The sequence below is a fragment of the Epinephelus fuscoguttatus genome, linkage group LG2 (assembly GCF_011397635.1).
Source record: "Epinephelus fuscoguttatus linkage group LG2, E.fuscoguttatus.final_Chr_v1".
NCBI lineage: Eukaryota > Metazoa > Chordata > Actinopteri > Perciformes > Serranidae > Epinephelus > Epinephelus fuscoguttatus.
The window spans coordinates 47,911,772-47,928,075 of NC_064753.1; the positions used below are offsets into that span (position 1 = coordinate 47,911,772).

A 16,304-nucleotide genomic window follows, 5' to 3' on the forward strand; every position below is an offset into this window, starting at 1 on the left:
ATATTCATTCATTGTACAAATTAAGAAAAAGCACATTGGGCGTTTCTTCCGCTCTGAAAAAGGATGCTGGACATTGCGTTTTTTCTCTAGACGGCTGCATACACGCTCTCTTCAGTGGGAACTATTGGAAAAAAAAGCTGCCAGTGCAGGCCGTTAGGACAGTGGTTCCCAGCTGGTGGGTCCCAGGTCCAATCTGAATGGACCCCAAGTGACTTGCAAACATGTCAAATACACACTTTATTTTGAAGTACAGGGAATTTCACAGTGAATTGACACTGACACTGAATTGACCTTAAACTAACGACCAAGGGGAACCACTGTGTTAGGGAGCCTGAGGTTTTTGCTTACAGGGAACTTCAGCGTATGTTTACCTCATCATCTGAAACTTTCGCCCTGTTTTATTTGAATTTCCTTCCTTGTAACACTACACATCAGACACAAAAGGTCTCCTTTTAAAATCCTGACAGCTTTGTTATACGACCCAATGTGGAACCAACAAAGGAGAAAGAATAAAGAGAAAACAAAAGACAGTCTTATAAAACTTAAATGTCCCCAAAGGGCCAATTTGTGGTGCAGCGTGGTAAACAAGGAACATAATGTAGGCACAAATGTACATTAAATGTAGTCATAATTAAAACCAAGGACAAGGAAAACAAAAACAAAAGTCAGCGGTCTGTCAAATAACTAAGATGGCTTTAATACATCCTTGTATATGGTGCTTTCTTCTGACAGCTGGGCTATTGCATGATCAATAAATGACAATAAATTTAAAGATGATATATAAATGAAAGTGGAAAGGTTTATGGGTTTATCAGTTTTTCTGCTGAACACAATTTCACGACTTGCATTCGTTTTTATCTGCCATGTTACCAGATACATCTCTTTTGGAATGGAAACCATTTTCAGTTCTTATGGGAGCTGCTGCAGCAAAACAGTATCACAGCCTCTGTGTCATACTTAATGCATGTTTTCTTCCAGGCTTGGCTGCATCTCTTATCAGATCTCTTTCCTTCTTAAAAGATGCCTGATGTGAATGACTAATGAGTGAACGATTTGAGGCAACATAACACAGTAACCACAGTGAGAACTTTGGAGCTATGTTTTCTTCACTGTACAGGAAAGCTGGCCAGTAATACAGTCAGCCAGCTGTCTGTGTACTCCTTGAAAGGAAAATGTGAATGTGTGGTTTACAGTATCTCACCCCTCCTCCCACTCATCCTCCCATCAGGCTCTGGTCTCGTTGAGATTGTGTGGGAATCACATTGCGACACTCCCGGCCCCCAGTAAGTGGAAGTGCTCCCAGCTCAGGACCCTCGATCTTTCCAGGAACCAGCTGGGCAAGTAGGTCCACACTGTAGATACACACTGCCAGCTGTTACTGAACAACACAACCATTCACTGCTGAGGTCACTGAAGGTCATATGTGAAGAAACACTGGGCGGTTTTAATGCAGAGATAAGGAGATGGATAAAAGATAATGCCAGATGCAGTCTAGTACGGCTAAGAATTTTCCTAGTCAACCACTAGTCCTCATCAGGGTCCATCAGTGGACTAGTCACCCACATGTTAATGATATGAATGTAATGATTAAATGATATATTTTGGTGGTTTGAGTTGAAGGTGTGAGAAAGAATAGTGTCAGTAACATTGTTAACACTGTGCTACATTACAGAGAAATACAAACCGTACTAATGAACCTTCATTAATATAGGCCTATATTTGATCTCCAAGTGCACGTCACACACTGAGCGAGCCGCCTGTTAATGACGCTGTGGGCTAATGGGCATGTAGCTACTTCCATGTTTCAGATGATACGTCATGTTTGTAGTCGACCAATGAAGATGAGTTTACATATCACCTTGGGTTCGTCCTTCACCTTCTCAAAATGATCCCACACTTTGGATTTCCTGCCCGACATGTTATTAACTAGCCTGTGGAATAACCGCAGGTACCAGCCCTGGAGATTAACCTGACTCCTGTCTGACTGCTGAGCGTGGACACTTCCTGTGTCTGTCCTTTCAAATTAAACTCCAACATGGTCCAGTCATATAGGTTTGGATTTATTTTGACATTTGATACACATTAAGACCAGCATCACATCATCACAAATGCCACGCCCCCTTTTGGGTGAAAGAAATGTCCATAAGAAGTAAAGAAGAACTGCAGAAAAGCTGTGTTGTGTTGTGTTGTGTTGTGTAGCAGATTAACCGAAGCTTTCACACTGAGATCTAAGGCACAGAAGATACATGAATATTCACAGTCAGTTTGATACTAAATGATGCTGATGACAGTTACCACTGATGGATAGCTAAAGTTAACCTGAGTGGGAGGCAGCTGCAGCACAGTTACACAACACAGCAGTATCAGGCTGTTGTCTCCAAGTAAATCAAACAGAGGGCTATTGACAGGTTGGTTATTTACAGACAACACATACTGTACATGTCTAGACGTCGGGATATGAAATACTTTATTGTATTACTGGGGAAGCCCAAGGGAGCATGGCGTCAATCAACTGTAGTCTATTAACGTATCACGAACGCTCAGGTTCAGGCAAGGTGGCAAACAATTTTTAAACGTGTTTAAAACAAATGTTTGTTTAACAAGAAATAAATGTAACAGATGTGTAAAACAAATTGATTCCTCTGCCCCAAAATGGCGCATAGTTTGCTTATCCGTAAAAGACTTGGAAGGAAGTGTTTCATAATGTATGGCTGTATTGCAGTGTAATCTTACACATTTAAAACTATGTTAGGTTAGAGAAATGTTGTACAATATTATGGAAAAGTTCTGCAATAGTTTTGAAACTCATTGGTCAAAATGTGTGGGCACCCTGACTGTATCATATCGGGCTTAGAGCAGAGTTCTTGCCTCTCTTACTTTTTACTTTTTGTCAGTAAACTTGTCATATCTCTAAATATTTCTGAATCATATAAAGCTAAAGCCCATGCAGTGTGATGTTTGTAAATGAGGGCTTTTGTCACTCCTTCTTAATGCTACTGTGCTTGACATTATTGGACTTGTTGCTGTGTCTTTAGAACAGAGGAGGGGCCCAAATCCAGGAGGCTGGCCTTCCTGAGTACATGGAACAGAAGGGACCCAGACCCAGGTAGGTCTGCTTTACATACATGGAAATAATTAACTCTAACAAGCTGAACCTAGTGTCTGCTACTAATGTTGACCTCAGAGCTGATGTCAGGGCTGTAGAGTCAGAACATTTCTCAGCATTACCTGACATTTTGTCCTTGCATTTGTGCCACAAACTGAGAATGTTTACATATTGTTAACATATTTGCCTGTTTTATTTGTTGTTTTCTGTATGATGAGCACAAGGCGAGTTGAATCCAGTTTTGGCTCATGAATCATTTGATGACCCTTCAAATTCTTCTTCCCCCCCATTGAAGAGGTCCCACTCCACTGTCTGGGAACCACAGCTCTAAGACAATGCTCTCTCAGCCTCTGAATGACAATAAACAAACCATCTCTAACCTCCCACATGAAGTGAACTATCTCTGACCCCGTCCCTCAAACTAACCTTTGATTTATGGAGCGTGTTCAGAGTTAACATGATCTGAAATAAAGACTTGACCTCGTGGTGACGAATCTGCTGCAACAGTGATTCCCAACCAGGGGTACTTCTCTTTTTTAACAACTAACTGTATTCATTAATGCAGGATAGGTACAATATATACATATGTTAACATATCACCATATGTTTTCTTTTACTGTAACTATAAGGTCACAACTCAAGAAACTGTGATTCAGAAAAAAAACACAAAGGGAAAAAAATGAACCAAAATTAAACAACAAAATTAGCGAAAGAAGGAAAATAGATAAAATAATTAAAGAAAAAGGGAGTTAAACAGTCTGCAACACCAAGGATCAGAACGCCTGGGGCCCCGTCCCTGACTGCCGCCCGGCACACAATGCAGCCAATCCTGATTCCCGTCCCCCAGGTCTGGTGCAACACTACTCTTATCACTTAACGATAACTTGCCAAAACTTCCTGTAATTAGTCCAAAACTCTGAATCATACAAAAACTGTTTTCATCTGTAATTTTGGTTCAGATCAAACTGAAAAGTCTGAAAGAAAGGGCCCTCAGCTAGAAGTGATGGACAAATAGTCAAAATATCTAGTGTTAAATGGGATCAGTGGTTGAAACGTCCAACTTCCTGCACTCAAAATGGTCGTACTGGATGAAAAAAATATTGCTTAATATAATTAATAGTTCAAACCCCAGGGTGGGGAGCTCCTGTGTCAGCGTGGGTTTCCTCCAGGTGCTCCAGCTTCCTCCCACAGTCACAGTAACATGCAGGTTAAAATTAAATTGTCTAAATTGCCCGTATGTGTGAATGTGAGTGTGAATGGTTGTCTGTCTCTGTGTGTCAGCCCTGTGATAGTCTGGTGACCTGTCCAGGGTGAACCCTGCCTCTCACCTAATGTCAGCTGGGCAAGGCTCCAGCCCCCTTGGTGACCCCCAACAGGATAAGCGGTTATGGAGAATGAATGATTAATGTGTCAAGTCTGGTTTAAAACAAGTTCAAACAAACACATTTGGAACATGTGTTATCAGTGAAGGGGAACTTCTCAAGATCCTGATGGGACTGATGCATGTCTCCTGTGGGTCAATTGTCTGATACAATGGAAATAATGCACTGTTATAAAATATATAAACAGGAATTACGCCCCGCACAGAAAAACACTTCTGTGGAAGATGCTGATGACTTTGTAGATTCTTTGGAAATGTTTGGCACACATTGATCCAAACACAACTCCTTACCCAGAGCTCACATTATCCACTTTCTAATGAACTGTAGTTGCTGTGTGTGTGTGTGTGTTTGAACTTACACGCTGTGACCCCCCGCATGGCTCTGTCTTGGCAGTGTGTCCCATAGAGTTTCCCATGATTCTGCGGGATTCACTGGAAGTGCTTTACTTGAATGACAACCAGCTGGAGTGTGTTCCCCAGTCACTGTGTGGTCTGCACGGCCTTACCGAGCTCTACCTCTCCAAGTGAGTCCGTCCGTGTATCTGTCTGTTTCTCTGTTTGTCTGTCTGACAACCTTCACCTGCACACCTTCTGTCCCTCTCAGTCCTCCCTCTGCCACACTATGATATTAGTTTAAAGTCATAGGGGCCGTACACATGCTGCGTCTTAAACTGCCTGGAAAACACAAGGTCAGGCGCTGGGTGCTACTCTTGTGTCTTCTCTGTGTCAGCTTTCAAGAGCATGACGGCAGGTTGTGTCCGAGGTTTCTAAGCAACCGAGAGAAGCACCTAATCATAGCCTATTTACCTGAAACCCTGAGTGCAGAGCTGATCTTCCAGGTGCTGTTAAAAAGTGTGTAGGCCTATTGTCTGTGGGACAGATGTAAAGCTCTGACAGCTCTGCACTAACATGATCAACTTCTTCTCCATACTTGCCACAGACTGATATTCACAGACAAAGTAAAGACAAAGTAAGACAATAGGCGCTTGGGAACACATGTGCATCACAACAGCGTCGCTCTGGGGTTTGAGTGCGCCTGCTGCACGTCTACATTGAACACAATGAATTTGAGGAGAGGTAATGTTCAGTTTGGCTGGGGAGGCCTGGGGCTTGGCTCAGGCAAACCGGTATGGAATAAAGCAGATCTCAGAAATAAGAGAAAGCTGGTTGAGGAACAGATATGTTGCTGAGCCTGTGAGTTTATCTTCTCTATCTCCTTTAACTTTAGCTTATATTAGAGTTATGCTATGTAACGTGTGAAATAGAGTATGGTGAATGTGCTAGCAAAGGTAGTATCGCCACTGTCACTACCTGGAGCTCGCATGTACGGAGCCTGGGTTTGTTGAAGGTGGCAGTTAGGCCTGGGACGATCAGCAATCAAATCATATATTGGCGACTGGATGGTTGCCAGGCGATTTGCTGGATATCATGGCGATTTTGGAAAAAAAAAAAAAAAAACGAACAGCGCTCTACCGTGCATTAAGAGATGTTTTTTGGGGAAATACATGACTGTCAGAGAAGCCCTGTTTACAAACAGACCTACAATCCCTCTCCTCTCCTCTCCTCTCTCTTCTCAGCGGAGGGTGCCCTGTCAGCCCTGCACTGACAGTGACAGGGCGCATCTCTTTGATCTGAAGTGACACAGCCTGTTTGGTCATGCTTCAGGGTCATTCAATAGAGTAATTGCAAATAAATATTGTTTTAATGTGTAACTATTGAAATGTTCACAAGGGCTTTCCTAAATTCCTACAGTTCCTGCAAAGACACTGCCACCTTTGCAGGTTAAAAGTTAATGGCAGCGATTTGAAGTGAGGAGGAGCAACACACCTCCGGCTTGTCACTTTTGCACATATTAAAATAACATGGTAGTGATCGAGGTAAGACACGGGCCAAGGCCGTAACCCCCCACGTGAAAAGGATGTAACGTGGGTTTGTTGAAGGTGGCAGTACAGTTTGGGCTGAGAAAGTCTGTGAGTTTATCTTCTCTATCTCCTTTAACTTTAGCTTATATTGAAGTTATGCTATGTAGTGTGTGAAACAGAGTAAGGTGGATGTGCTAGGAATGGTAGTATCGGCACTGTCACTACCTGGAGCTCGCATGTACGGAGCCTTGTTGAAGGTGGCGGTGCTGTTTGGGCTGAGAAAGCCATGTGTAAGTAAGGTAAAGGAGGTTATTGGGTTGGTGTGGGGAGCAGTGAGACCTGGCATTAGGGGAGTGTCTCTGGGACACCAGAGATCACTGTCTAGCCTCCTGGAGGTGTCGTATAACCAACTAGACGAAACACTGGTGAAAGGAGGTTCCCACCTGATGACCCCAAAGACATGTTAGTTATCACTGCTCACTGGTCTGTATAGTTAAGCCTTGCCATAATAGCTTATGCTAACTTCTTGTGTTTAATTGAATTGAGGGTGCAAAAAACGTGGCATGTGTACGGCCCCATAATCTCCATGTGTGTATTTTTTAACCTCATTGACGGATGAAAGGTGCAGAGCAGAGATGCTGCAATACAGGGGCACTCATGTTTCTGCCAGTGCTCAAGAAAAAAATGTAAAATACAACAGTTTCTGGGTGCTTTAAAATGTCTCCATACACTGGCCAAGATTCCATGTAGCAGACAGCCTGGGTTATATTCACCAACCAGCAGGTAGCCTTACAGATCAATAACACTATTTCAAATCTCTTAATGGAACTAACAACCTCTTATAATCTCACTAAGCTCCCAGCACCACTTATTTCAAAGGACCTGATATACAGTTTGACCTTTTCCATCTTTAAATGTACAGTATGTTGCATTCTGCTGCTCAGAGAGCTGTGCCGTCACTGATGTCGGCGTCTCTACATTAGGATTCTGTCAGTGTTCATTGTTCAGGAGGTTTTTACCAGGATATCCGCAGAGCAGTCTTCCTCTCCAAAACAAGCAGACCTGGGGTCTCATTTAAAAAACAGTGTGTAGGATCCATACTAACAGTGTAGATGCGGAAAAAAACAGGAAATGGACTATTTAATTTGACCATACGTTTGCCTGCCTGCGTGCAATTTCCTTTTATAAATCCCAAATAAACTTGGAATTGTCTGCACATGGATCATCCTCATATCCCACCCTCTATACGTCCAATGCAAAGCACCTCACGAATGTTGATGCATAGAAATGAGCCTTCTTTTCAGTTGGACCTTACGGGTGAATCACGCCAACAGCCGAATGTCACCGCAGTATTTATGTGTTTACAGCGTTTAGACTGATTACTACACACTGTGCCAAAATGATTGTGACAAATAGAACACCCTTGACCCTGAGATGTCATTTGAAGATGAAGGTGTGACAGGTCAACACTATTCATTAAGTTTGTTGAGGCGATCTTGGCCTGCATTATGATTATGACTCCAGATGAGGACATGGAGATCAATAACTGTGCAACAGCTGTCACCGGCTTTATTTCCATCTGAACTGATTTACACAAACCATATGGGCAGGTGGTCAAGATGTTAAAAGGTTGACTGGAGGAGGAAGTGTGTGGCCGCCACCACAATGTCTCTTGGTTGTGCTTGGTGATGTGTATTTACAGTATCGGAAGATATTATTGAAAACTGTTGATGCTCTGTTTTGCAGTTATTTAAAGGTAGATAATGTGCACTCTCAGGGGGGCTGGGAATGTGATGGCAGCTCTGATGAAATAATGAGCAGAATCTGAGGGGAGATTTGAGTTGGCTCATAATTTTTACAACTGAAAGGTGTTTATGGAAACGTAATGGCTCACTAGCACAATCACTAATAACACCGCTGGATTAAATGTTTATGGTGAAATCAGTCTATAGACATCATATAGACATCATTGTACATCTAGTGATGGCTCTCACATTTAATTTCTACAGTTTGGCTTTAATTCACCACCTCACCATGTGCATCACCAATTTCCCCTGGGTCCTACATGTCTGCAGGCATGGGTCAGAGTTTCCCTACAGGTGCACACATTCTGCCATCAAGTTTATTTTTATAGATCACAACTTTTGCACATGAAGGGTAAAAGAGCGTACGCCTCTTTCAGGCGTTGTTTTATGCGTAAGCAGTGTTTATAAATGAGACCTCGGGTGATTAAAACCCTCAATAAAGCAGTTTCAGGTTAAAAATCAGTGTTACTCCAGTGCTGTTCAGCTCATCACGGAGGGACCACTAGCCCAGCTCCTGCTATTATGTGTTCATGTTTTTTCTCTGAGAACTTAAGAGCCAGGATTCAGGGGTTATTACTTGGAGCTGAATTATCTGCAGAGGTCTCTTTCTCTCCAAAACAAACAGATCAGGTGATTTCAAGTGGTAAAAACGCTGAATAAAGCAGCTTCATATTTAAAATCCGTGTTTCTCTGTGGGTGTTTGGCACAGCAGGGGCTGGAGCTGCTGCTAACATTTGCCCAGGACATTTCTTAAATAACTTCAGATCCATCCGTCTGATGACTAAGATCCTTCAATTGGTTAAAACGTATAGTCAAGAAGGGCGAGGATCAGGCAGAGCCACCACTGGCTCACCGGGTAGAGTTTGCACTGCATGTACAAAGGCAATGGGCCTCATTCACTAATATCTGCGCAGAAATGTTCTTACTCTCCGCAAAAAATAAGTACTTGCGCAAAATCACCGTCGGATTCATGACACATGCGTACCGGCCAATTTTGTTCTCACCACCGTGCGTATGTTAGTAAATCAGAACCATTCTAAATTGACAGGCACGTGTCCGTGATCTGCAATCAGCATACTACCACGCCCCCATTTCTCCATATAAGGAAACCGCTTGCCTAGAGTTGATTCATGAATGAAGGAAGCGGTTACGCGAGGAGAGAAGTAGTAAATTTCACAGTTTGTTAGAAGCGATGGCGCCGGTTCTTACAGGAATGCCATGGGTCATTGTAAGATTGTGGAGGACACAGCATGCCAGGATGATCTTGCACACCTTCTCAGGGGTATAAAGTAGTTTGCCACCGGCCGTATCTGATCCAAACACATCCAGCGGCCCTTAAGCACGCCAAAAGTGCGCTTGTGTGGGCATATATGTTATTAGAGCGCACCTCTTGAGGGGCTTCAGGGTTTGCGTATGGTGTCATCAGCCATGTTTTAAGGCCATATGCCCGGTCACCCAAACAATATAACATTTTAGCATTAACGGAATAGAGACTTACTGAAAATACTAACTGAAAACAATTGAAATAAAAGACTAGAACAAAAGATGCTCACCAACAAGCCATCCACTTCTCACAGCCCCTGCCTCCAAACGCGTTCCCACTGTACTGTTCTGCAAAATAAATGAGTCGTGGGTGCCTCCTGGCCAGCGGGCCACAGCCTTAAGGATATGGCAGTCGGCATTACAGATCATCTGCACGCTGATGGAGTGATAGTTTTTCTGTTCATGTTATTAATATTTTAATTGTCACAATGATGAGGGTGAAGGTGTGTCAATTTCATGGTTATTTAATCCATTTGGCCAATATATTAGTAAATTAATGATTTTAAAAAACGTTAATTAAATCTCTTTTTAATAAATGTGGTTTTATAGACTCTGCATGTACTTAAAAGGTATGTTTGCATTTTCTAAGTCAGTTCGGCCATCATCATTTGTGTGTACGCATGGTCTGAGGCAGTTCTAAATTTGTTCGCAGAATAAGAACAAATTCGGGTAAGAAAATATTGATGAATCTCGGATTTGTGCGTGAAACAATCGTACGCACAGTTTAAGCACAGATTTGTGCGTACGCACTGTTTGTGAATGAGGTCCAATGTCTTTGCTGCAGTGGCCGCGAGTTCAATTCCAGCCCATGGCCCTTTGCTGCATGTCATCCCCTCTCTTCCCTGTCACATCTCTGACTGTCCTGTCATTAAAGGCCAAAAAGCCCAAAAACAAATCTTTGAAAAAAAGGATCAAGATCAAAAAAGCATATGGTAAAAATGTGGCCTCAAACTGATCAATTTGTGACAGTTTCTGGTGAGACAACACAAGGGGGATATGACGCCACTGACAGGCAATTAAATGACATGGAGCGTGTCCTTTGTTAAAACGACAGATTTCTCTTTGAACATTGTTGAAAACATTTGGGATAAGTACAGAACCCAGCAAAATATATAACACTGGTCTAGTTGTATTTGTTTAATGTGAAAAAGTTACATATTTTATTTTTAATGAAACACATTGTTCAGTGAACAAATTAATCATTTATATGAGATATGTGCTGTTTTTCAGCACTTTGACAGTTTATAGTCAATCACAGATCTTGTATTTCCACATGATAGAGTTTTGCATTTGGATCGATAAAGCTGAAATCAAATTCAAAACAATAACCATGTCAACAGTTTTCAGTACAATCAGATGTGGGTGCTGGAGCCAAGTGACACACTCCGCTGGTTAAATAATCGGCGTTATTGTTGTTGATGTTTTTTATGCTGAAGGACTCACTGTGAGGCATTATGTCACCCTAACAAGCCAAATGTTGAAAGTCAAATGATGAAGTCAGGAGTGACAAATCTTTTTGGGTTCAGTTCAGTCCCTGGGAACCACAGTGTGGTATGAGGTCAGTCCTCCTGCTCCAGCTGTTTGCAGCTGTTTCATACGAGCAGCAGATCGCTCTGCTCTCACGCACCTCCCCCCGCGAAATGATTGAATTGTTTGGGAAGTTGTGGATCCACAAAGTCTGTGGCTGCCAAATATTGCTGTGGCAACATCTCCATCGGAGTGTTTTTAAAATCCCTGAGGGCTCAGTGGAAGTCCGTGAGGTGTGAACTGTTTAATTAGGAATAATTTAACATTTAAAGGTCCAATGTGCCGGATGGAGGGGGATATATCTAACTATGTATCTTTAGTGTATAATCACCAAAAAATTAGAATTGTGTATTTGTTACCTCAGAATGAGACGTTTATATTTACACCTCGTCCACTGAGTCCACCATGTTGCACCACCATGTTTCTACAGTAGCCCAGGACAGACAAACAAAACACTGACACCAGACAGGGCCATTTATGTTTTCGTGTTATTGAATTTTTGCATCAGCCACCAGTCAGCAGCCCCTCCATGACAGGCAGCATCAGAAAAACACACATTTTTTTAAACATGAAACTGCTTTATTCAGTATTTTTACCGATATAAATCATCTGGCACCTTTTGAAGAGGAGGAGACCTCCTGAACATCTGGATCTTAAGTTATCTGAGAAAAAAGGTGAGCACACATTAGAAAGTGCTGGGCTTGCGGCCCGTCTCTGACAGGCCAGACAGCGTTGAAGAAACGCTGATTTGTAACGTGAAACTGCTTTATTCAGTGTTTTGACTGGTTTTATTCACCGGGGGTCTCATTTATAAACACTGCGTACGCAAAACGAGGCCTGAAAAAGACATACGCCACTTCCCACGCTAAAATTGTGATCTATAAAAACAGACTTGATGGGAGAAACTCTGACCCATGGTTACGAACATTTTGGAGACGGGAACTTGGCGACGCAGATGGTGAGGTGGAAGCCTGAATGTAGAAACTGTCGAATATTTTTGGCTTTTGTCCGTGCGGACATTTTTAGTGTGGATGTTACACATTATTTTTTAAATGAGTTCCCTGGTCTGTTTGTTTTGGAAACAAAGAGACCTCTGCAGATATTTTAGCTTCTGGTAAAAACCTCCTGAACAATGAACACTGAAGGAATTCTACATGGAGAAGTTTAGCTATTTGTAGTCTGCAGTCCTCACCGCTAGATGCCACTAAGTCCTACACACTTCTCTTAACTTTTTCATAATGTCATTTGGATGGTTAGGGAGCTTTGAGCTTCCTGTCTGTCATGTGTATTGTTGACTCGTGTTGTCTCACCTGCTCTGGAAACAGCAATCCTGGGATCCGGGAGCTTCCAGCAGAGCTCAGCCAGCTGTCTAACCTGTGGCAGCTGGACACCGAAGACCTCAACATCACTAATGTCCCCCAGGAAGTAAGAAAAGAAGGTACTGTCAGACCGACTTTCCAAAAGCTGGAAGTGTTTTTACCTAAAGTTATAATGCTTAAATGACTGCTGAAGAAGAACCATATTAACTTAAAATTAAGTTTGAATACTTTTTTGCAAAGGCTGGGTTATGTATAAAACGCCAGAGGGCTTTTAATGTGAAACAGGAAATGGCGGCATTTGGCCAACTCAATCAGTCAGTCACTCAGTCACGGACTTTTGCGTTTAAAGGCTTGGCCCCTGTGCCAATCATGCCAAAAAAAAATCCATGTAAATACATCTTAAAACCAAGAACAAAACACTTAGTCAATAAGGAGAGTTTGTAAAACGTCCTATTGGTTCCTCTTAACCTGTCACATCAATTCATGGGTCGATATTTTTTGGTTTGCAGTGGTGGCACCTCTGTAATGTTTCTTGATAATTTGTAATGTCATTCTAAACATCCTGAAAACTTTGTGTCGACCTCTCTGGTTTTCCAGGTCCTACATCTGTCCTGGCTTACCTCCGGGCACACCTTCGAAAAGCAGAGCCTTATAGACTGCTGAAGATGCTCGTGATTGGTCCACCGAGACAGGGGAAGACGGCCCTGCTGGAGGCTCTACAGACCGGCAAGGCGGCCCCCTTCACCCCGGCAGAGTGCAGCATCTCCACCTCCACCTGGGAGCTGGAAAAACCCAGCGGAGGCAAAAACAGCGTAAGAAAAAACACAGACAGTATATTATACACTCACACACACAGTACAGGCTCGAGATATCAGACCATAAAGACAAGAAGGAAACTGATTGCATATCAGTCTGCTTATTGGATTAGCTGTTTGATTTCCGCAAGTTTCATCACAATATTATTATTGATAAAAAGCCAGGAGGAGTGTTTCTTCTCTCAAAACTGAAATGGACAGATCAGAGCTTCTTTCTGTGTCTGTTGGGGGGTGCAACTGTATCAGCAGAAGAGCTGCTTGTGGTCTGGTCAGGACTGGCTTCTCTTCCATCAGCAACATTCAAAAAGTCCAAACATTTAAATTTGATTTTCAGATGATTGCGACGATCTGCATCTGTCCATTTTTGGTTTTATTGTACATAATGTAACAAACTGTTGTTGACTTCAGTGACATTCGTGCTCTGCTCCGTGTGTGTGTGGATGTGCAAAGCCCCGCCCTCAGTGAAAAACAGGGAGGAGTCTGTAAATGACGGTAAAGCACAGTTATGACTCCACACTGAGCTGAAATTAAAGAAACAGTGTGTAAGATTTAGGGAGATTTAGTGGCGTCTAGCAGTGAGGATTGCAGATTGCAACCAGATAAAACTTCTCCTGGTTAGAATTCCTTCAGTGTTCATTGTTCAGGACATTTGTACCAGGAGCAGCATTATCCACAGAGGTCTCCTCCTCTCCAGAACAAACAGACAAGGTGCTTTAAACCAGTAAAAACACTGAATAAACCAGTCTCATAAGTCAGTAAGTAAGTGTTCTTCTGACACTGCTCATCAAGAAGGGGCTTCTAACTACGGTGGCCGACACAAAAATGTGTATGGCCTTATCTATAGCAAGTGTTTGATATAGACAAGGATCTGCTCTGTATGTAAACACCTCATTCTAGGGTAACGAAAATAAAACGATTCTTATTTTCAGGTGACACCAAAGAAAACATACCTATTAATTTATCTTCCATCTCTGCCAATATATCCCCTAAATCCTGCACACTGGACCTTTAAGTGAGAGCACAGTGCGTGTCAGAGCAGCTCTGCACTGAGGCCTCTACAAAAGCAAATCATTGATTTGTGAATGAATGGATTTTTGGAGCTATTTATGGCATTAAATAAAAAGCTTTTGCCCTTGGCGGGGATACAGTTGTACAATTATAGGGGAAAGAGTGAACACCTCTTTTTAGAAACAGCGTCCCTGTTGCTCTGGTTAATCCACAAACAGTTTGTCAGCAGTTTTCACTTCTGGGTCAGAGAGTGGTTCCAATAGAAACTGTACACAGTGAGGTCTGTGGGTCGGTCCAGTGGAAACTTCCCACAAATGCAGGGAGGATCTTTAATACTGTTTCTAAATTCCTGACTCATCGCTTCTGTAGAGCTGACTCAGCACTTGTCTCGTTTCACACAGAAGGACTCAGTGGCGTTCAACGTGTGGGACATTGGTGGTCAGGCGAGCATGTCCACAGTGAACCAGTGTTTCTTCACTGATAAGGCCCTGTACGTGGTGATCTGGAACCTGGCTCTGGGAGAGGAGGCTGTGGCCAACCTGCAGACATGGCTGCTCAACATAGAGGTGAAATGTGGCACACACACACACACACACACACACACACACACACACTGAGAACCTGAGGCTGCGCTGTAGTGAGAGTGGTCAGAAAGTGAAGGGTGTGACTGTGAGAAGCAGACAAACAGATGGTATTTGTGTTTCCACTCGGAGGGAGGAGTGATCTGATTTAAAGGAAAATCATTTGGTTGTCAGACCACATAAACCAACCGCAGCCCGATGGATGTCATTTAATGGGGGCGTGATGACGTGGAAGATGTTGAAACTGTTTGCATCATTTCATTTAAATGCTTCATTGAAGCCTAATTACTAACTCCTAACATTTCATAACGCCTCCTCTTTGCTTCCCGCTGGTTTGTGTGCTCGGTTTACAGCATTAATGACGCCTGGATGTGTTTTGTAGGCCGGAGTGAAATCCCCCTGCCAAAATAATAATTATGATAATTATAATAATGATAAATGTATTCGTCGAAGTGGTGGGAATTACACTCAAGAATGTTTAAAGAGTCAACGTGGGAGTTAAACATTTCGAAAAGTAAAGACTAATACCCTTTTTCCATTGTCACTCTAGGCCGCGCTGAGTAAAGCCATGCCGCGCGGATTTGTGATTCCACTGTCAGTTTAGACGCGGCGTGCCATGCCCAGCCGTGCCGGAGATGGACCCTCTCAGGAGTAGGTCCAAAAGCAGGGCCACCCACCCTCAAGCGGGTAGCGGTGATGTCTCGCCAACCGCAGCCAACCCCCGCCCACCCCTGTTCTTCCCGTCAAACAAGCGTATGAGTTGCGATTCTCACCTCTGTCTGCAGGACACCAGAGAGAAAAGTGTTTTTAAAAGTCTCTGTGTGTTCAGCTCTCAGTACGTCTGTAGCTTCTAGCTGGATCTCTGTGGTTTGGAGTTTAGTTTCTGTCATGCGTCCTGTTTGTACTTTAGATATCTGCTTTATTTTACTGTTTCATGTTCGCTATCAGCCGTGTTAGAAGTTGTGTGAAGTTGCGACTCGAAAACTCAACATTTCCTTATGTTGCTGCTTCACAATAAAAGTTTTTACATAACAAAATAATGGTAGACTTTTATTGTGAAAAATCTATTGGAAAATTGGAAAATCAGAAACAGCCACAGTGAGTTGTTGATGAAGAGCTGCAGACAACAGGCTCTTACTGCACCTCTGCAAACAGCTCACCTCCAACAGGTAAACTTCTTTGACCCGCCCTGATCGGACCACTGCTTTTAAATGTCATCACTCAAGACCAGCCTCATCAGTTAAAGACACACCTTCACGCAGGTAGCCCTGTTGTAATGGAAATGCAAATCCCTGCTGTGCTGGGCTGACGGGCCAAACCAAACCAAACCAAACCAAGCCAGCTCATGACTGTCGACAAGGGGTATGATTCAACTGACAGTAGTGGGGTTACCATCCAAATGTATCGAAATTTTTGAGATAAATTTTGTGAAAATGCGCAAAAGAAAATGCGAATTTATGCCTGTTTCAATTCGTTATTGTTTTGCGATTATTGGAAGTCAACAGGAAGAGCAGTAGGTGGCTCTTCTCGTGAAAAATGAACAAAATAAAAACACCCCCGTAGAAGAAGAGTGCGCC

General features: G+C 42.8%; 1 protein-coding gene across 3 annotated transcripts in view; it reads left to right on the forward strand.

Moving 5' to 3' along the window:
• lrrk1 (leucine-rich repeat kinase 1) overlaps positions 1-16,304 on the forward strand; it is a 124,412-nt gene that overhangs the window by 39,933 nt on the left and 68,175 nt on the right. For 2 of the 3 annotated variants that reach the window (XM_049561456.1, XM_049561469.1), the window contains 6 exons: positions 1,229-1,341; positions 3,036-3,106; positions 4,882-5,011; positions 12,330-12,442; positions 12,921-13,135; positions 14,548-14,712. In XM_049561456.1, coding sequence (XP_049417413.1) covers positions 1,229-1,341; positions 3,036-3,106; positions 4,882-5,011; positions 12,330-12,442; positions 12,921-13,135; positions 14,548-14,712 — 807 coding nt within the window. The remainder of the gene's footprint in view (positions 1-1,228; positions 1,342-3,035; positions 3,107-4,881; positions 5,012-12,329; positions 12,443-12,920; positions 13,136-14,547; positions 14,713-16,304) is intronic. The other variant, XM_049561464.1, reaches the window with a different exon arrangement.